The sequence below is a fragment of the Tenrec ecaudatus genome, chromosome 16 (genome assembly GCF_050624435.1).
Source record: "Tenrec ecaudatus isolate mTenEca1 chromosome 16, mTenEca1.hap1, whole genome shotgun sequence".
Taxonomy (NCBI): Eukaryota; Metazoa; Chordata; class Mammalia; order Afrosoricida; family Tenrecidae; genus Tenrec; species Tenrec ecaudatus.
In genome coordinates, this window is record NC_134545.1 from 54,316,439 (window position 1) to 54,338,001 (window position 21,563).

At 37.2% G+C, this 21,563-nt stretch overlaps 2 protein-coding genes across 2 annotated transcripts in view; one reads left to right on the top strand and one right to left on the bottom strand.

Moving 5' to 3' along the window:
* The window catches only part of CTNNA3 (catenin alpha 3), a 1,794,797-nt gene that overhangs the window by 507,254 nt on the left and 1,265,980 nt on the right, over nt 1-21,563 (top strand). The window lies entirely within an intron of this gene.
* LRRTM3 (leucine rich repeat transmembrane neuronal 3) overlaps nt 4,593-21,563 on the bottom strand; it is a 198,547-nt gene continuing 181,576 nt past the window's right edge. Inside the window, exon 3 of the mRNA XM_075534611.1 lies at nt 4,593-4,944. Within this exon, the coding sequence (XP_075390726.1) occupies nt 4,735-4,944 (210 nt within the window). The 3' untranslated portion in view covers nt 4,593-4,734. The remainder of the gene's footprint in view (nt 4,945-21,563) is intronic.

A 21,563-nucleotide genomic window follows, 5' to 3' on the forward strand; every position in this document is an offset into this window, starting at 1 on the left:
ATAAATCTGCTTGCCTAAACTAAAAAGGGGAAAAATAAAAAGCATTCTCAATCAGCGCTAAACGGAACATACTTTGTCTTTCACTATGGACCTCTCTTATTACATGCAATTTCAATTTAGACATTCTTGCTTCCTGTAGTTCTTAGTTTTTTGTCTCTATCTTGGCATCTGCCTTCATATACCACTTTGAAGAATCAGTTCTTTACATTTGCACGTGATGAATTTGTTAAGGAATTTGGGGCATGTTATTAATTTTGAACAAGATTTAATGTGAGAGTAGAACCAGAGTAGTGTATAGAAACAGTCGTTTGGACAGATGTGTTTTACAGTTTTAAGTTTGGGGTCGCCAAAGAGTATGTCAAACATGCTTTCCATTCATCCCATCTCTGGCATCTTTTGATTACCAAGGTAAAGGGAGAGCACGGAGGGGAGAGGGAAGAAAGGAGATACTTTGATTGTAGTGGAAAGACTAATGGGTCCTGGGCTTAGAGATGAAGGACTTGATTCCCCCACAGAGTAGCCTTGTATTCTTGAGTGAGGGCCTAACTACTTTGGGGACAGTACATCTTCACGGAGTTGTGTTATGAAAATAAGATGAAGTAGTTTTTGTAATTTGTTACAAAGTGAATTGTAACCCTCACCTACAGCACAATATTGTTTGCCACAGCTGCTGCTGTGATTGTACGCAGACCTTGGTCAAGCGGTAGTCTTGCCAGTCCCAGTGGCAAATACGAGTTTCAGTGATTGACAAAGGTGAGCAAAACACAGGAAGGGGCCATTAAGTAGTGACTAGAAGGGTGCCTCGGAACACTATTAGATGTTAACAAAAGGTTAGCAGTAAACATTGTAGACACAAACTGATAAAAATTGTCAATGTAGGAGGGTAAGTCAAAAAGTATTGCTACATACGTCCCTGTTCTTTCAGGCACAGGTAGGTTAAATAAAATTGGATTAAATATGTTGGTGCAGTCAGTAGATAACTGCAGACAAGTTCCTTCATCATGTTTGTCTTGCTAAGGTGCATCTGCCCCACCCCACCCCTGCCCCTGAAAAGCTACATTTTATGCCATTGAGAAAATGAATTTCAGGTCATGTATATCACATTAAAAAAAAATTCAAGCGAACATATTCCCAAATTATTGGAGCTCTGAAAGAAGTGTTTAGGAATGCTACAACACAGAAAACAACAGTTTTTAGATGTATCAAAGCATTTTAAAGAACACTGGAAAGAATTCAAAGATGAACCAAGAGAGAGAACACCATCAACCTCAGCAAATGAAGGACCGAGTCTAGAAACAGGTAGAAGACCATAAAAATTCCATTGATATCATAGCTCTTGGAGTTGAGGCCTCACCTGGTTTGGCATTTTCACTTTGAAGTGAGCATCTTGGGCTCAGCAAGCTTTGAGTTCAATGGATGTCCAAAAGGGTTGTGCAGAGTTCAGTAGCTGAATGAACTCACTTTCCCACCAGTTATTTAAGCAAGATTGAAATTGATGAAGATCATTTTATGAAATGACTCATAACTGGTGGTGTCTTGTAGTTACCTGTGCACTCTAGGGGCACTGTCCAATCAGTGCAGTGGTTTCTAAGGATAATCTACTATGTTAGTTTAATTTAAGGCACAGTGGTCAGGGCAGAAGATTGTGGTGACTGCTTTTGGGGGATCCTCAAGGGATAATTTCACTGGATTTTTTCCAAGGACACAGGAATGACCTAGAGGAATGGTATAAAGAAGTGTTAAAAAAGAAGACTGCTTTAGTAAACAAAAGGCCGGGAGAGTTGTTACCCAGTTTCGCCCCCCCCCCCCCCCACCATCACAGAGTACCTGTGCATTCTCAGAGAGCAATAAGGAGGTCCTATAAGAATATCATTAGGAAACCTTAGCCCACCCATTATGCAGCTCTGACTGGGCCTCTTCAGGATTTTTTGTTCCCCCAAATTCAAATAATACTATAAAGGAATAAAGTTTGAGACTGGAAAGAATTGCCCAAGCTGCCATGTTGCTGTGATGTGAATTGGCGAGTACAGAATGCTTCAGGCACCGTATATATGGTGTGTTGAAAACCATAGCTTTCCATTTTTTTAATAAAGACCCATGATTTCTAGCAATATTTTTTGACTTACTCTCTTATGATGGGGAAAGATTTCAGACACAAATTAAAGCAGTTTGTTACCTCCCTGTATATGTCAGAATAAAATTAAGCAAGCAAATAACCAAACATTGTTTTCCTTTTCCAGACCCGTTTGGTTTAATTTGAAATCTGAGAAAGCTCAAACATTTTAGCTCGTTTGACTCTTACTGCAACTTGGGACGCCCAATGCACAGAGTCACAGTTTCAAGGCGAGAAGTTCTATTTGTAGAGCAGTTCACTTCAGGTAAACCGAGTAGCTAAAGACCCTGGTTTGTTTCAGGACACCATGGGCATATGCTTGTGAGGCTCCTTAGAGTCTTAAAATGAATATATATATACACACACACACATACATATGCATATGTATATATATAAAGACGAAGTACTAGTTATACAAATTAATACTTGCTTTTGAATCATGTGCAAGGACAACATAAGGTTTTAAAACATTTGGTTCAGATAATATGTTTGTGTACCAAATCTGATACACAAAGAATAGATTTAGTATTAATTCTTTATGAAATTCAATGCAAAATCTCAATGGCAGAGGATTAGGAATGTCCTGAGTATATTACATGGCAAATAAATTAGAAATTTGAAAAAAAAATAGAGATGAAAATTAGACTAAGATTCCAAAAGTTTTTGAATCGCAAATAATTTATGCAAAATATGTTACAAAATCTGAGATGCTAAATAGTTGATACAAGTACTTTGACATTTAATTTCATTTAAATTAGTCCTAGAGTTTGTTTTTTCAAACATTTTGCATATTTTTGTTTCTGATTTTTATTTTTTGAACAAAACTTTCCTCGACAGTCTTTAATTTTAGACCTTACAGAGTTGTTCTTAAATTTGCTGTGACAAACATCCATTAAATTAAGATTTTCTTTAGAAGAAATAAAAATATTAAAAATTTAACAATTCCTTTGCTTTTTTTTCCCTTCACTTTTTTTGGTTGTTTTTGGCCCCTGCAAGATTGTCATATTGTCATTCTGCTTTTGATACGATGAATATGAAAGGGCTTCACATAAAAACGCACCTCTAGTGCAAGGATAATTAAAACTTGCAGTTTTATGTAAGAAAAAGAAACAGGAAGAAGAGTGTAATTACCATAAATAAGACTTTCAAACAATAATCCGTGGCAAGCAAACAGCAGAAACAAATTGATTATTCCAGCACCTGAAAAGTCAGGTTTCCTTGATTTGACTTCAATTAATTTTATATCACAATGACATAATCAATATATGATCAGAATTAGTGTCACATTGCTCTGGGTTATTTTTTAGGTAACTTGGGATTGTGAATCCCATTTTTGAATGGCAACATATGCCACTTAGCTAACCTTAACGGCTGTCTATAATGTACTTCGAGCGACAGATGTTCTGCACGACAGTGCATATCAATATAAAATGAGCGGAAGATGTTTCCACGTTCTCCCAATCAAAGAATAGATGTAGCACACAGTGGGGAATTTTTCATATATTTTCTTTGAGATGTTACCAATGAAATATAGCCTCACAGTGCCAAGTGAAAGTTGTCCTAAAAATCAGGCACATTGCACTGATTGATGGTTATTTTTAGGCAAACCACTTTGGGTTAATTAAGAGAAAATTTACTACTATACAATTATTATGCTCTATCCGCCCACCTTGGCCTGAAAATAATGAGATGTAACAAGTTTTCTTTGTCATTGGCAGCTGCACCTTGTAAGTGAATCAAAGTCTGTTGCTGTGGTTACTGCCTTTGTTTCCAGTGATGCTTTGTCCATGCTTCCCGCCATCCCCCTTAACAATGAACTACTCAGAGAATGAAATAATGAGTCATTCATTCGGAAATATGTTGTTAAAATATCCCTCTTTATCATTACATTTCACTGCTTAGAAACTAGGCTGCAATTCAAGGCAACAGTTAAGTCTGAGAAGAAATGTTAAAAAAAAAAAGTTGATTTTTTTTTCATTTATAAGTAAAATCTGCCTATGTAATTGAAGAACCTCTTACAAGTCTGAACAATTAAACCCTTTTTGGTTAATGTATTATTTCTGGAACAAGTAGATAAAATTCTACGCAGTAAGCATGATAAAAATCGTGCATGTTTGGCACAGCACAGAATTTTAAAGATTTCTGGGCACAAAAGCAGTAACAAAACAGTCCCTACAAAACTGAGTAACTCTGAGTAACACAAGAAATAATTTTTGTTAATTTAAAATCTTAGAAACGGAAATGTGTAAAGTTTGTAAAGGAAAATGTAATTAAATTATGGTACTGTAGATACCAATTTGTTTCCATAATTGAAACTTTACAATATGAAAAATACATTAGCTCTGTACAGGTTTTACAGGTAGGTAGGATGAGTTTTGAAAAAGATTCTTTTCAGGGCCGTACTCTGTTTAAGTCAAAAAAATACTGCACAACTTAGCTAATTACAAAGTGTAGACTTGAAACAATTCATGTCTTCTTTATTTCATGAACCAATCTTGGACGTTTGTTTATTTGAACAGGGGATTTGTTTTGCTTTTAGAGTCCACAATGAACAAATCTTCCTCACGTTGTCCTTGAGGTTCCCAAGTTCGGGGGCAGCCCTGGGCTGCCCGTTGGCTCAGTTAGGCCAGCCGCTGTTTATGGTCACTGACTCGGCCGGCTGTTGAGATCGTGCTCAGGTCCAGCTCAGTCTCCAGGTGGGTTTCCATCGACTCTTCCTGTGCATTCGTTTCAAAGGACTTATGGGAGAGAAGTTCATGGTGCACCCCACAGTAACTGATTGTGGGCTGGTCGTACGCCAGAAAGGTGGACACGTTCATGGATAAAGGTATCTGGGGAAAAACGACAGGAGAAAAGTCAGTTTCTGTGATGAAAAGATGGAACACGGTGAGGGCAAGGGCTGGACAGCAGCTGGGAGCGGGTGGCCTGAGGCCTGCAGAACCAGGAGCTGACCGTGGCCCACGTGTGCCCGCAGTCTCCTGTGAATGCACCGCCTTCTGGTACAGGGCAGTACAATGCAATAGTTTGAAACCTTTGGCTAAAACTGCCTTTATTAGCTACCTTCTTTAGACAAATCGTAAAATGGTAAAGAGCACTATTCAAAGACTCAGAAAAAAATGTTTGTATGTTTTTTCCTGCTGGCTGTAGGATCAAATTGTGTTTTCAGAATTAAGAAATCCATCTTTTGTTTTTAATGTGTGGTTTCGGGAATATAATTGAAACCATGATTCTCATTTTAAGATGAAGCAAGTCTCTTCCTTCCTATCTAGTCCCCTTTTCCTTCAGAGTTTCTGATTGAGTAGGTCTTTGGTGGGTCCTGGAAATATATTTCTAAGAGATTTCCAGGTGAGGATATTGTATTGGTCTACAGTGTATACCTGGAGAGCCAGTGTAGGAGAGGACTCTATTGCCAAGTCAGTCTGGCATGCCTTACTCGATGACATTTTATGATTTATTTCACTTTGAAGAGATTTTGAAATACTAATGTCTATAGTTTGGGCCATATTTCTAAAATTCAGGACTTCAATAACTCTTGGGAGGATTCTGTCACCTCTGTAAAGTCTAAAGAGCATCAAGATCAATGCTATTTTGAAGATATCAATGATATGAGAGGAAAGGACTCCTGGCTAATTATAGCTTAAAAGAAAGCTGTGAGGACGAAGGGGAGGGTGACAATTGTAAGCAGGATGGTATCACATATGCTAACAAGGACACAAAGAAATGTAATCAGATTTCAAAATCTAGAGATTCTCATTCCTCCCCAAAAAACTATTTCTTCGGATCTCTATCGAATGTGCAATTTGTTCTTTTGTGTTGTTTTGAGTTGAGTTTCCATGGATAGAGAAGGTCTGCCATTCTTGTTTAGTGGATGAGTAACTGTGGCACCTGTCTTTCTGTTTGAACATATCACACACAATTTTCTTCTGATCAAAGCCAATCAAAATTATAGTCCAATGCTACGAAAAATAGAATGTCTGGGATTTATTCTTTAATTAACTTCCTCTTTTCTTCCCTTGTATTCCTCTTCTTGCCTGAGGTGCTTCCTAGCCTCTACTCTTTTTCATGTATGCTCTTTAATCCACCTTTATTTCACCTTTGATTAAGATTGGATAAGCACAGTTTCTTATTTTGTCTTAAATGAAAGTGTTTAGCATAGTATTTGTGTATTGTGTAGATGTCTCGGTATATCAAATGTATAGACCTTAGTCCTCAAGAAGCAAAAATACATATCAGTTCATCAAATTAAAATCCCAAGCAAAGTACAATTTCTGTAGGTTATTATTTTGTGAAGCATGAACTTACCTAATGTATGAATAACAGGTATTATACACTTAAAAAAGATAGTCAAGAGGATTCCAAGATCATAAAGAAGAACTGCATAACACTGAAATGGGATGCTTCCAAAAATTATCATTTATAATAAATAATAACTCCTACTGTTATAGATGAAATAGGTTGAATCATTAAAACATTCTGTTGTGAAAGAAATAATTGTACAGTGTGAATGGATTTAAGTTTCAGGATTCAACAAAAAATAAAACTGATATTGGGTCCATTAGTTTTACATTAGCCTCTGGGAAATCAATGCTGTGTATTGTATTATATATCTCTAGGATTTAATATGATTGTTCTTTTGTGTCATGGAAATTTATACCATATATATGCCAACACATTGTGGCTTACTGGGAATTAACTCTACTGTGAATAATTTAAAATTTCTCTCTATGGTCATGATGTATGAAAATAATATACCATGACACATTTATTCTGATGTGTTTATGCTTATAGGTACACAATTTGCAGCTTGATTTAAAATAGATAAGGTCCCAGGTAAAATATAAATTCTTATGTGAACTACATAATTTACTCAGAATTGATTGCACATTTGAAAACCTCACATATTTTCTTGAGAAAGTTTTTTAATGCTTGATAGGTTTTATTTGAATCATATACATTCAGGATCAAATTTTCTGAATGTCAAAACATATGCCCTCCTCACCCCCCCATACATTTTTAATGTTTCTGAAATTGGCCTGGTCTTCATAACAACACCTACTGCCATTGAGTCATGGTGACCTTATCGGCCAAAGTCAAACTGCTCCGAAGGTTTCCTTGGCTGTCTGCCTTCATGGAAGCCTCTGTCTTCCATGGGTTGCTGGTGGGTTTGAATCACTGACCTTTCCGTTAGTAGCCCAACACTTAACCCATTGCATCACCTGTTTCTCCAAAATTGACGGTGTACCTTAAAGTTGATGTTCTCTGAGTATCAAGAAAATAATGGTAAGATGTATCAGTAAGCATACTTTATCAGAAAATCATATCTCAATATATCATAAAATAGCTTTAAAATGGATTTAAATGAATTTGAAAATCCAAGACCATCAGCACTGCTTATATACATCTATGTATTTATAGGTGTACATATATGAGTACATAAGCATCTCACTCTCAAAACTCACTGCCATAGAGTCGATGTTAACTCGAAGTGTCCCTAGAAGACAAGGTGGCACTGCCCTGTGAGTTTAGGAGAGTGAACCTGTTTACCAGGGTACAAAGTCACTCTTGCAGAGTGGCTAGTGAGTTGGAACTGCTAGCCTCTGGATCGCACCTCAACTCGTATCCACTATGCCACCAGGGCTCCCACACACACATCTATGCAGTATACACACACACACACACACACACACACAAGGCTAAATCTAAAAGTACTGTTAGAAGATCATTGAGCTTTTATTAAACAAAAATATCACAATGTGAAGTTAGTTTTCTTGATCTATCTTCCATCTAAATGAATACACTTCTTCTGATGGCAATATTTCTATCTCTGTTACACTTTCCTAAGATGTCTATGTTCTTCAACGTATACCACATCCAAACGGCAGTTTCTCATGTCCAAGGGCCTCACATATTGATCCTTTGCAATGGTCATTGTGCTTAGGGAATGGAGATAAGTTTGGAGGGGCATGCTCAAGTCTGTAAGGTGGATGAAATAATGGTGCACAATGAAATTCTCATAGGACAGCCCGTGCTACCCTTAAGGAATGAGCAAGTGCATTATCCTTATTGGGGGAACAATGTTTCTCGTCCATGCATTTTTCAATTTCTTAAAACATTTTCCTAATAAGCCCCCATGATTATCCTGTGTCCTTTAAAAATCTCTATCAAGATGACTCCTTTGGAATTCCAAAAAACCAGTCACCATATCCTTTTGAGCTGCCCACTCTGCCTGGCATTTAATTAGTCCTGCAAATTCATTCCAAAAAGCAACTGTTTGATTAGACTTTTTTTTGAGGCCACCCTAAGGAGCTCCAGACAAATGCATTACTGAGAGAACTTATCTACAGCCATCCACTGATCACACAGACATGTTTGAGCACGTTTTATTTGGAATATGCTGATGCATGCTTGAATGGAAACCCTAAAGCAATATATTTTTTTACTTACCTTGTCTATGGATTATTTAACTCGGGCATGCAAAGTGCAAATTCTGGGGACACATTAGTTTTGGACCACTGTGACATATTTGATTTCTCTAAAGTAAGTATGTAAATGTAATATGCAACGTCTATATCTAGAGGCAATGTGCTTCCTTCATTATGGATGGGGGTCCGCATAGTTTTCAAACGGAGCTCAGGCAAATCTTTGCTGACCTATAAAAATGTTATACTGTCAATTTATTTGGAATGACAAGTCATAATTTTCTTTTTTACATTAAAAATGGTTAGATTTATTTAGTTTCCACCTACTTTTTAAAGTAAGCATTTTGCACAGATTTAATGAAATATAGTCATTCTCTAATGACTAATGAAAGGGACAAACATTTATTGAACATGAACAATATATGAACCATTGTTCTAGGTAATTGAATCTTTAGATTCCATAAATATTAGTAGATACACTGAGGGGTTTAAGTAAAAAAAATACTTAATTATTTTCTTTTTAAATTCAATATTGTTCTTGTCAGTTACTATCAAAAACAATTTACCAAGTATTTAAGTATGATGGCTGTAATGTACTGAAAAAAACTGTAGTTTAAAACCAAATTTTATATTAAAATCTGAAAGCTCTCATTTCCTCTGTTCATTGAGAGGACACTTTTATTTAAAACAAACAAAAAGTCAAAAACTATTCTTTTAGTAAATGCTTTTTATATGATAATGCCATGTTGTACAGAGGCTGAGTGTAATTTTGAGTGGTCTATTTTCTTTCATTTTAACATTGATTTGCTAAGTATAATGAACTATATTACTCATAATTTAAATAGGAAATTCTTCTTACATTGAGTTATTTATAAAGAAAAAATAATTTTAAAAGAAAATTCTTCCTGATAAAATGTATTGCGTTTATTATCAGTAATTGGTTACCTGTTCTTTAAATAAGGTGAGCACTTTCTCTATGTGGTCTTGGGGTATTACATACCTTAATTAGCGTGCAATGTCAGATGTTAAGGAAACGGCACAACGTACTCATTAAGTACCAATATCCTACATGCTGCTCAGTCTCACAAGGTAGCACAAGAGGCGTATTTCCGTTCTTATCACCAAGGCAGATGATCTGTTCATTTCCAATGAATAGATATTCATATTCAATTCATTTGGGAAGGAGGCACGGACAGTTTGTGAGAGCGTTATAGTTTTGAATAGGAATATTTACCTATTTATGTTTCAAGTAAACCAAAATATTAGAACGCTGAAGTCTGTCTTTCTCCACATGTGGTATTTCTGACCGCATGACCAAACTCACTGTCATTGAGTCCATGCTGACTCAGTTTCTAAGCCTGTAACTCTTTATGGGAGTAGAAAGTCCAGTCTTTCACAGAACTGCGGGTCTTTTCCAACATGCAGGTTCCAGCCCAACTCTTAACCCCTACGCACCACAAGGGCTATTTCTCACATAGAGAAACAATTGAGGCAAATGTTAGGTCAACTACTGTGTATTCAAAAATCTTCCCTAGGCTTTCAGCTTTGTTGAGTGGATCCCTAGCCCCAAAGTGACCTGTGGCTTGGTTAGTGGTGGTGAATAATCCATCGGTCAGTGAATAATCCACAGGAGGCTCCTCTGCAGTGGCCGGGAACCCTTTCCTTTTCCTAAACCAGAGTGAAAGCAGCATGCTCTCTCTTCTTCACACAGCTCCCAAGTGAGGCCTGTCCTTCTCTTTTGTTTCGTGTTCAAGCAGAACTTAGGCTTCTTAACTCATTCTTCCCCCTTCCTCAATTTTTAACTGATATCCACTAAACGTTGAAGGGGAAGAGGCATGACCATGCCCTCTACTATGCAGAGGGTGTTCGACAGGACCATCTAAGCTCGTTTCTATGTTCCATTTTTGAGCAACAAACTGACATGGTTACCCTCCCCAAAGATGATCCAAATACATTTTTTCATAAAATGCAAATTTAATGTGACTTTTGGGGACCTGTCTGGCTACCACTTGGAGGGCTTTTAGTGGAGCAGCAGGAGATTTTAATCTAATAATCCTTCTGCTTCCCCAAATCTTTATTTGAATGGTCAACAGATTTTTTTCACCATAGATTTCTGAGAGAGAACAATTTCTTGTTGTATATTTCACATCAGTAAACCATTTGTAATCACACCCATTTCCTTTAATCATTAACAGCACTCTTTTCCACTTGAGATTATTGTTCTTAGGGTATAACAGAAACACAGGAACATTAAACTGACTCTTAGAATGTCATTTGAAGTCTGAGCTGCAAGTTTATTATATACTGTTGTCATAATGAAAGGTAATAGCTGACCTATTATGTAGGAAATCCCCTTATATAAAATTTCAGTCCTGCTAAATCAGTTGCTATCTTGATGTCAATGATACTTGCCTTTGCAATTATTTGCTAGTGTCTGTCTCAACATTAATGACATATACCTTTAAAATGTAAAACTCTCTGAAAGTAAGGTGGATGAAAATGATTCATTTTTTGACATATTTTCCTCATCCACATATACTGCTTAAACTTGTGATAGTAATGTGACATAGTAGATTTTTTAATTTCTATTTTGTGATCATATGGAAAACAATAGTTTTAACATAATAATACATATATGCATTTTTACAAACATGTGTGTGCATTTATGAACATGTGCATGGGTTTCTTATATTCTCATTAACTGGATCCGCCCGTTGTCTGTGAGTTTGTCATACTGTGATGATTTTTGTGTTGCTGTGATCCTGTAAGTTATGCCATTGTTACTTCACAGCAGAGTCATCCTATGAAAAATGAATTGGCTTTCTACTTTGGAGGAATTAGCTATGGGCAGTGCCAGAAGATGTAGACTCCACCATAATGGCTTGGATAAAGACTGTGGGAGGGCCGGTGGGATGTTCATTTGCTGCTGAGGTATGACTCAATTTGGGAAGAAACAACTTCACACCTCAACTATTGATTGAAAAGGGAATGTGTGAAGTATGAATCTTAGAATATTGGAAGTTGTTGAAAAAGAAATGGAATGCATAGTGATCACTATTCTAGGTACCAGTGAACTGAAATGGACTACTATTGATCATTTTGAATCACAAAATCTTATGGTTTGCTATGCCAGGAATAACAGATTCAAGAGAAATGGTGTCACATTCATCATGGAAAAGGGGTTTCAAGAGCTACCTTGATAGGATTATACCTATCCAAATATAAGGAAATCCAATGAATACAACTATTGTTCAAATTTATGCACCAACTGCTAAAGTCAGTGTTGCAGAATTTGAAGAGTCTACCAACATGTCCATTCCTGAAATTGATCAAACCTTCAATCAAGATGCATTGATAATTACTAGCAAATGAAATGCAAAAGTTGGAAACAATGAGGAAGGAAAATTAGCTGGAAAATATGATCGTGTTGATAGAAATCAAGCTGGGGACACATGATAGACTTTTGCAGGACCAGTGGCTTCTTCATCAGAAATACCTCTTTTTTAACAGCACAAATGGTAGTTGTTCCTGTGGACTTGTCCAGGTGGAACACACAGAAGTCAAATTGACGACATTCGTAGGAAGAGACGGTATAGACTCTAGAACATACTATCAATTGCTCCTGTGTAAAGTCAGGTTGAAGCTGAAGAAAATTATAACAAGTCCCTAAGAACTAAATACAGCCTTGAACATGTTCCAGTGAATTTCAAGAACAGATTTGCGGCATTGAACATTGATGACAGGAGACCTGATGAGCTGCGGCAAGACATCAAGAGCAGCATTAATGAAGTAAGCAGAAGGTCAGGAGAAAGACGGGAGAGAAATAAAAGATCCAAGTGGATGTCAAGTCTCTGAAACTTGCTTTTGATTATAGAGTAGCTAAAGCAAATGGAAGAAATGAGAAATTCAAAGATTGAACAAAAAATTTCAATGGGCAGATTGAAAAGATCAAGTCAAATTTATAATGAAATATATAAAGACCCAGAGTTAGCAAACCAAAAATGAAGAACACATTCAGCATATCTTCAACTGAAAGATCTCAAGGGAAAAAAATCCAAGCTTTTACTTGAAGTATTAAAAGATTCATGGGCAAAATATTGTATGATGTGGCAACTTCAAAAGAAGATGGAAAGAATACACATAGTCCAAAATGGACTATTTGACATTCAAATATTTCAAGAACTAATGCTAGTGAAGGAAGAAACACAAGCTGCACTGACTGCACTAACCAAAAACAAGACTGGAGGAATCGATGGAATATCCACTGGCAGCACGCACTTGCTATTCCGGGAAATTTGGAAGACAACCACTTGGACAACTGATTGGAAGAGATTCACATTTGTAATGACTTGATTCCAAAGGTGACCCAACAGAAAGCACGGATAATAGAATAATATCATTAATATCACATACAGGTAAATTTTGCTGAAGATTATTCAACAAGGTCACAGCAGTACTTTGACAGGATAACTGCTGCCAGAAGCTCAGGCTAGATTCAGAAGAGGATGTGAAACAAGAGGTATCAGTGCTGATGCCAGATGGCTCGTGACTGGAAGCAGAGAATCCCAGAAAGATGTTAAATTGTGTTTTATTGATTATATACAAAGGCATTCAACTGTGTGGATAATAACAAACTGTTGGTAGCCTTAAGTATGGGAATTCTAGAACACTTAATTTTACTCATCCTATACATGGATCAATAGGCAGTTGTATGAACAGAACACGGGAATATTTCATCATTTAAATGCAGGAAAGGTGTTCATCAGGGTTGTAGCCTCTCACAAAACTTATCTGTGGTGCTTGGATGAGTTTATGTCAAAAGATGGGGCTTTCTACTCCGGTAAACAGTTACAGTCTCGGAATCTGCCAGGGGCGGTTCTACCCAGTCCAAAGGAGCTGTTCTGAGTCGGCATTGACTCAATGGCAGTGAGAGACACTCTTGAGTAGGGGTACAGTCAAACTTGTCAATCAAGTGGTAGCGTGATGATACTTCCTTGGGGGTGTGGCCTTTTGTATTAGAGTGAGGGGTTCTGGGAACTACCTCTCTGTGAGACTTTCCATTCCTGTTTCCTGAGACTCTGAGAGGTGTCAGTGCCTTGCCATGTTTCCACCAACTTTGAATCCACAGGACTTTGTATCCGCCAGCCTGTAATAGCCATCATGTGTCACTAGCATGTGGCTGCATGAATCTGAAGAAGGACTTATGAAATAGAATTGCACTTACGGACTTGAATTGGCCTAAATTGGAAGCTTTTATTTTATTTTATTTTTAAGTTGGAAGCTTTTTTGATGTATAGTTACTTCTTGATATAAATCTCTTTCTTATACAAAGATGAGTGGCACTGGATTTGTTTCTTTACAAAGTCAGCCTATTATTCACTCAGTACGCTGAGCAAATAATCAGGAAAACTGGATTATATAAGGAAGAAGGTGTCATCAGATTGGAGGCAGGCTCATTAACAACCTGTCATATACAGACAGCACAACTTTGCTCGCTAAAACTGAGGCTTACTTGAAGCACTTGCTAATGAAGATTAAGGGTGTAACCTTCAGTGTAGGTCACAACTCAATGTAGAGAAAACCCAAATCTTCACAACTGGACCAATAGGTAAAATCATGAAAAAAATATGAAGCTGTCAATGATTTCGTCTTGCATGGATCTACAATAAATTCTCCTAGAAGCATCATTCTAGAGATCAAACAGCACATTTCATTGGGTAATTGATGCACAAGACCTTGCTAAAGTGTTTAAAAGCAAGTACATTATTTTGAAAACTAACTTGCACCTCACCCAAGCCATGATATTTTCTATTGCTTCACATGCATGTGAAAATTGGACAGTAAATAAGTAAGACTAAGGAAGAATCAATACATTTGATGTATGGTGCTTGCGAAGAATAATGAAAGCACCATGAGTGACAAAAGAGCAAGCAAATCTGTTGTGGAATAAGTACAGCCAGAATGCAAAGGCGGCAAAACGTCATCTCACTTACTTTGGACATGTTGTCAGGAGAGACCAGTCCCTGGAGAAGGACATTGAGTTAGTCAAGATGGACCTGAGAAACAAATTCATAGACACTCATATGTGTATAAGAAAGAGTTTTATATAGAAGAGCAATTGAATATTGAGAAAACACCCCAGCCTAGTCCAGATCAAGTCCATAAGACTGACATTAACCCATATGTCTAATACCAATCTATAAATTCCTCTTCAGACTCAAAAAACACATGCAATGATGCCGAAGGCAGGGAATTGCCAGCCAGTGGGTGGGAAGTCCAGTGGATCCAGTGGCGGTAGAAGCATCTCAGTGCTGGTGTTGGTCTCCACGTGGTTTCTCCAGCTCCAGGACTCTGGCTATGTCAGCTTAGCTCCATCAGGCTCATGGTGGACGAGTGTCCCACCCCAGCGAGCTATTTATCTCCTTAGTGGCTCCATATGAGGTCATCAAGCTGCAACCTGATTGGCAGGCTAAACTCCCCCTTCATCTTAAATCTTAACTTGACAACAGATTATATATAAATACCACAGACATCGTGCTTAGTAAAATAGAAAGGCCTTTGACGAGAAGATGGATTGGTACAGTGGCCTCCGATATAAGAAGCACTGTGAAGAAGGCGCAGGACCCTGGAAACGTTTGGTTCTCTTGCACAGTCTCTGAGTTCGACTGATTGATGGAACCTACAAACAGCAACAACTACAATTAGTGAAATAAGAGCACTGAAGAGTGTCTTCGGTTGGATTGCAGGTACTATTTTAAATGTGTCACTCAAAAAAGCAGAAAATTACAATAAAGAGGACACAATAAAATAAACTGCCCCCTCCACCCGCTCCTTTAATTGCAAAACAAGTGTTTGCTAATTAAAGGTTACTTATGAATAGAGTTTTCAGTACGTATAATTACACTCAATGATGTGCCTTGACCAGAATGTCCACACTGTTCCTCCTACATTCACAGGGGATTCCTTCATTTGTAGAAGGTCAAGTATTAACACTGGCAACACCTATTGTGTTGCCACATATGTCATACTTGTTTCTGGAAATGTTTTATCTGTTGACTAAAAAAATGGCATCAGTTTCCCCCTATCCGCTGATGTTTTTGACATGCGGAACTTATGTTATATCTGCTCACCTACACAAAAAAATCAGGCTCTTTTCATGTCGTGTTTCCTTGCCTGAGACAGAGGAAGTACACACTGGGTTTATTTAATTTGTGTGGTACTAAATATATATATCATGTTGCCCTTCACATCGTGTCCTTTGATCCATAGCAACACTTTTCCCATGGTTCTCTGTTTCCTTTGTGGGAGCACTCAGCAGATTGGGTAGAGTTTGCCAATCTAGTTTGACTCTTCACTGGCCCTTTTGCCAAAAGTCCCATTTATTGTCAGCTTCTTTCTGACACCAATGATAAGGATATTTCACATGCAACCTCTCTCCCTATCTCTATTGTCACTCTCTTATCTCAGCAACTCATTAAATTATTTAGTACATTTCTCTCCACTCAGTAGAGTTAATATTAACAAGTTAATTTTGGACTAAAGTAAATGATTAAAAAATTCTTTCTGTTAGGGCCTGAAATAACACTTTGTTTTAGGAAAGAAGTGAACTTTAAAGCATATTTTATTCTTGGAAACTTGTTTTCTTAAATATATTATTGCTTATTTAAAATATTATATACTTAAAGATGTGTATAGTATATACTACATATATGTGAGCGTGCGTGTGTAGAGCACACCAGTAATAGCTTTCATTTAAAGACAACACTTTTTCATGACTTTATTTAAGGTTTATCATTTTCAGGGCTATAATTTCTCTTTGTTTTCGAAAGTTTTACTTAAGTTTGGATTTTGCTATAGTATATACAGATTTTATATGTGTTTGATGATTGTTTCAATCTCACCCATCACGAGTTTTGTATATCAACTGGTTGTTTTATCGAAAGTCAACATAGGTTGCAGCCGCTAAGGTTTTATTTGACCCATGTTAAGAAACATTTGATCAAAAATATCTTTCTTATAAGCTTATTTGCCAGCTTAAATATTTAATCACTAATCGTTATTTTGCTTACCAAGTACTGAGGAAGCTGACAAAATGTAAATGAATACAAGGAAAAACAGTGTCACTAATGATCAGACTGTGATTTATCAGAAGTTCTAGAGTAGGATTTCAAAGTCTGTGTAGATGTTACCACGGGTCCTTCCTTAATCTCTTTAGAATTTAAGCAGTTGTTTTTCAGCCCAACCACCACCTGGCCTATCTGTGGGTATTTGTTTTTTCTCTTCGTCCTCAGCTGCCTGGGCGCATCTCTAATATCTTTCTATAGTTGGGCTGGAATGTTTTCTGTGTGCGAGAAACTGCTACATGCATTGTTCAGGGCATCTCACTAACATGTACAAAGCTGTTGCAAGAGAAATATTATTTCCTTTGCCTTTTTACACTTGAAAAATGAAGACTTGATTATGTTGTGACACTAAAATATAATGAGTTTCAAAAGTGGTTGCTAACTCACAATGACTGCATCCTTGGGGGGATAAACACACATCATGTGTCGGATACCAGTCAAACACGCACTGTTAACTTTAGGGTCTCATTTCCAGTAGAGTAGCTGTTCTCAACCTGTGGGTCATGGCCCCTTTGGGGGTCAACCGTCCTCTTCACAAGGGTTGCCCAATTCATACCAGTAGCAAAATTATAGTTATGAAGTAGCAACAAAAATAATGTTATAGCTGGGGTGGTCACCCCACCATGAGGAACTGTATTAAAGGGTTGCAGCAATAGGAAGGTTGAGAACCACTGCAGTAGAGTGAGCCCTATGATATCCAAGCTCCACCATAGCTTTATGAGACTGCTTTGCACGTTGGATCCTCGAGAGAGAAATATGTATTTATCAGGACCTTTGACGTAGATCATGAATGACTGCTCAGTGCACCAGCCCTCTCTGCTGCTAAGCATGGTGTTGGCCAACACAAATCGCAGGAGGAGTCCCCTCTGAAGAACACTGTGACCTGGAACAGGAATCTTAAACACACTCCTAGGCATATATTGGGCAAGAGGGTTAATGATAAAATGTTATGTTTATTTGGAAATTGGTTAAAACAATTAAATTGTGGTAGTATTTTTTAAAAAAAACAGAAACTATGTCATATATTTTGAAGCAAAAAAGTACTTTTAAATACTAAAATTTAGAAGTAGGAAATAATTTATAGTTTTTTTCCTGTATGCAAAACATAGTTCTAGGTAGGTGCTTAGGAATGGCACTAATAAGAAAGAAAAGAAATGAACATGAATCAGAAATACTACACATAATAATACACATGAAGGAAGCTCTGTGTTCTGACTTGCTGAGTCTATTAACTGTATTATCATCCATTCTTTGTGGATCTAAAATGAAGTAAGTGTCTCTCTGACTTGAAAATAATGTTGTTATTTTCCAGATTTATTGGCAAAAGTCAATAATGCTGACTAGTGATTCAATATCTACTTTAATAGACTCTCCCATAGAGATAATATATTTTACTTCAAAACAGATTTACTTGTCTAAAGAGCAATCTATCTCCCAGACTCTTTAAACTTACAATGGTTAATTGGTGTGAGTTCAAAAGACTGTTGGTTGGATCATTAATTTTAATTATCTTGATTCTATTGCAAATTTATTACAAACAAAACAAAATGTTTTCAAGAAGTCATTTATTAAGATCCTGAATTTATGTTTGTTATTTTTAAACTTAAAAATATTACACGTAATCTAGACCTTAATATTCAAATATGGTATTTCCTCAAATGCTAAGTTACCACCAAAGTAGTAATTGCCATCCTGAGATCACTGTTATAAAATAATAAGGTAGAAATTCAAGTAAGCTAAAATTTTTTAAAGTGCTTGTAACTTGAGAATAATGTGAAAGGAAATATTGTTTGTGGGAGCATAATAATTCTTCTAGTGCCTTTTTGTGGAAAGTACATTACAGTGAACTCCTGCGGAGTGAAATCATAAAGTGTGAAAAAAGAAAAAAATCTGAGTTCCATTTGAAAGGTTATAGTTCTTCTTGCACTTAAATGCATTTAAAGGTTGTTGTTTTTTTCAATCCTGAATGTTAGTAGCGTCAAGTCTGTTTAACAAATTTGCTATCTCAGTAGCGTCTTTTAATTTTTACAAGTGATGGGGTGAGCCTTATAGAATGAAAGTGCCTTCATTTTTGCAATTTCTTTAGAAATATTTTAATAACATTGTCATTTGTGAAAAATGTTTTCATGTCAGTTTGTCCCAATAAATAAAGGGTCGATAATATACATTATTTTCATAAATTTACACACTATCTATACTGTGTATAGAGAGATAATATACTCACTCAATAAAAGTATATATATATACATATAAGTATATGTATAGATACACACACATACACACACACACACTCATTTTTATGGAGTCAATTCTGACTCATAATGACCTTACAGGATGGGGTAGAACTGCCTCTGTGGGTTACAAGACTGGAACTCGTTGAGAGTAGAAAGCCTCATCTTTCCCCTGCAGAGCGCCTGGTGATTTTGAACTGCTGACCTTTCTGTTAGCAGCTCTGGGCGTTACTCCCTACACCACTAATGCATCCATTCATTAATTCACTCATTTCTTGCAAAGATGTACGGATACCTTCTTTGGGTCTGGCATTGTGTTTTGTCCCAAATCCAGACCCGCTTCCTCCAGGTCGTTGTACAGAACAGAGTCCTTCTAGCACACAGCCAGTGAGTGTGAGAGAGATTGCCTCACAATGATGAGGTTTCTTCTCTTCCCCCAAGGGCGCAGCTCTCTATTTGCACTTACTTTTTCACTCACTCTCTCTTGCTCTGTTCTCTGAATCATCAGGTAACATTTGTAGCAATACTCGTTTGCATGCTTTAAATTCTTTCTTCTTGGTCTTTATTTGGACGTTTATTTGATCTTCTGTTGGGCTATAAGTTTACTGAGTGTAATAATCTGTAGCTCACCACATTTCTGTATTGGTTATTCTCTTATTCTGTCCCTTAAAGATATATCATAAATACATTTATTTAATAAAATGAATGCATCAATGAAGGAAGCAGGAGCTTGTCACAGAGTCTGGATAGTAACAGAAAGCCTCTTAAGAGGTTGACTGAACGCAGCAGAACACCACATTTTACTTTGAGTTGGTCCATTCCCTGTGGCTGACAAGGTCACATTTTTCTGAACAAAAGCAGGTTTTTTTGTATGTAAACACTGACACAAGAAGGGCTTTAAGACTATGTAACTGTGAATGGGGAGTTGGAAATACTCATTTTTATAAACCACACCTTTTTTGTTAATCAGGAAATCCATATTTATTTTGTAATTAAATGTCAAGCCTGTGGATGATCTTTGAACTTGGTAGTTCATAAAGGTTTACACTAAATAAAAGGATATCATCTCGAGGATAGCAATATCAAAAGGGATTCAGTACAGCTGCTTAGGGATATAAGGCTCAGATATTATTATATTGGTTAGGTCGTTTTTATTTCTGTGCTGGTTGCCACATCTTAGCAAGCACCAAAAACAAAAGCAGTTTTTAAACCGATATTTACATAAAGAGAAATCATACAATCTACTGCTTCTGCATACTGTGTTATGTTACAGTCCAGTGTTGTGTGCTTTACTACACAGTTTGGTTACAGGACTTCTGTGCATTGTAAACATAACAGCATGGAAAAGGTAAAATACCTGTGTTCAGCTTGTAAGCTCTAGTCTGGACTTCCTGAGTATAGTGTAACGTTAACTGAAGAAGAAACCCCCCTTTGTAATACGGTCTTATGTGTGATAAACAGTTGAATAATTTGTTTAAAAAATGAGGATGACTGAATTTTATGAAAACTATATGAATGACTTATCTGTCAAAGTCTAATGCTACCAAGATCCATGGTGACTCTAGCTTAGAGGCAGAGGAGTGAAAATGATTGATCAAATATTTACACTAGATAAAGCGTAGTATCCGATTGTATTATGATATTTGCGTTCCTTCTTTACAAGAAACCAGGTCTGAGAAAACCCCTTGTCTTCAAGTCAATTCTGACTCGGAGTGACTGCTTTAGTTTTAAAATGCTGCTGCAATAGAAAGATCATCAATGGATGGCTACAACCAACAGACGTTTAAGAGGCTAGAATTCAGGGTGTCAGCTCTAGGAGAAAGCTTTCTCTCCTTCTCTGTGTCCTTGGTGAAAAGTCCTTGACATTTTCCACTATCTGTAGGCCTGCATTCCTGGGAGAGCTCTGTGTGTCTTGGTATCAATTTCCCCCCGCGTCTAGGAGGCTCTCAGAGCAGAATCCCCAGGTCCAATGAAGGAACTTGATTATCAGCTCTTCTTTCTTGATGGTATGAGGTTTCTCCTTCTCTGCTTCCCTCTTACCTAGCTCTCCTTTTATTTCTTATAAGATAAAATGGATGCAGGCCACACTCCTGGGAAATTCCCCTTACATTAGATTGGGGCTGTCACCCTATCCCTTAATCTTTCATAACTGATCAGATCAATCACAAATTGCGTGATGAGTATATTATTATATAACAAGCAAACCATTAGAAATCATGGCCCAGCCACATTGATAAGGTGACACATATTGGGGGACAGAGGGAGACACAATTCCATTTATGAGAAAACTCTATGAAGTAGACAGAAACGGCCCCATTGGGTTCCCAAAGTGTAAGTATGGAGCAGAACTTCCATGGAGTTCCTGGTGGGATCAAATGACAGAACTTTGATTAATAGCTGAGAACTGTAGCCACTGCTCCCCTGGGCCACTTCTTTGTATGGGAATAGGTTCAAATATATAAAGCTTAAAAAATAGATGAATTCAATTTGGGTGGTTTCCCTCCTTTAGACTTCAGTCTGTTATGCCTGTACGTTTCTGCTATTACCTGCCACATCGGCATTTTTCAGAGATTTCGTACTTCCTAGAAGCACTGCTAGGACCTCTGAGCATGTGTCATACCTGCCAAGGTAGCTCTCCTACGAACGCCCTCTGTACTGGACCCGTCATTGTTAACCT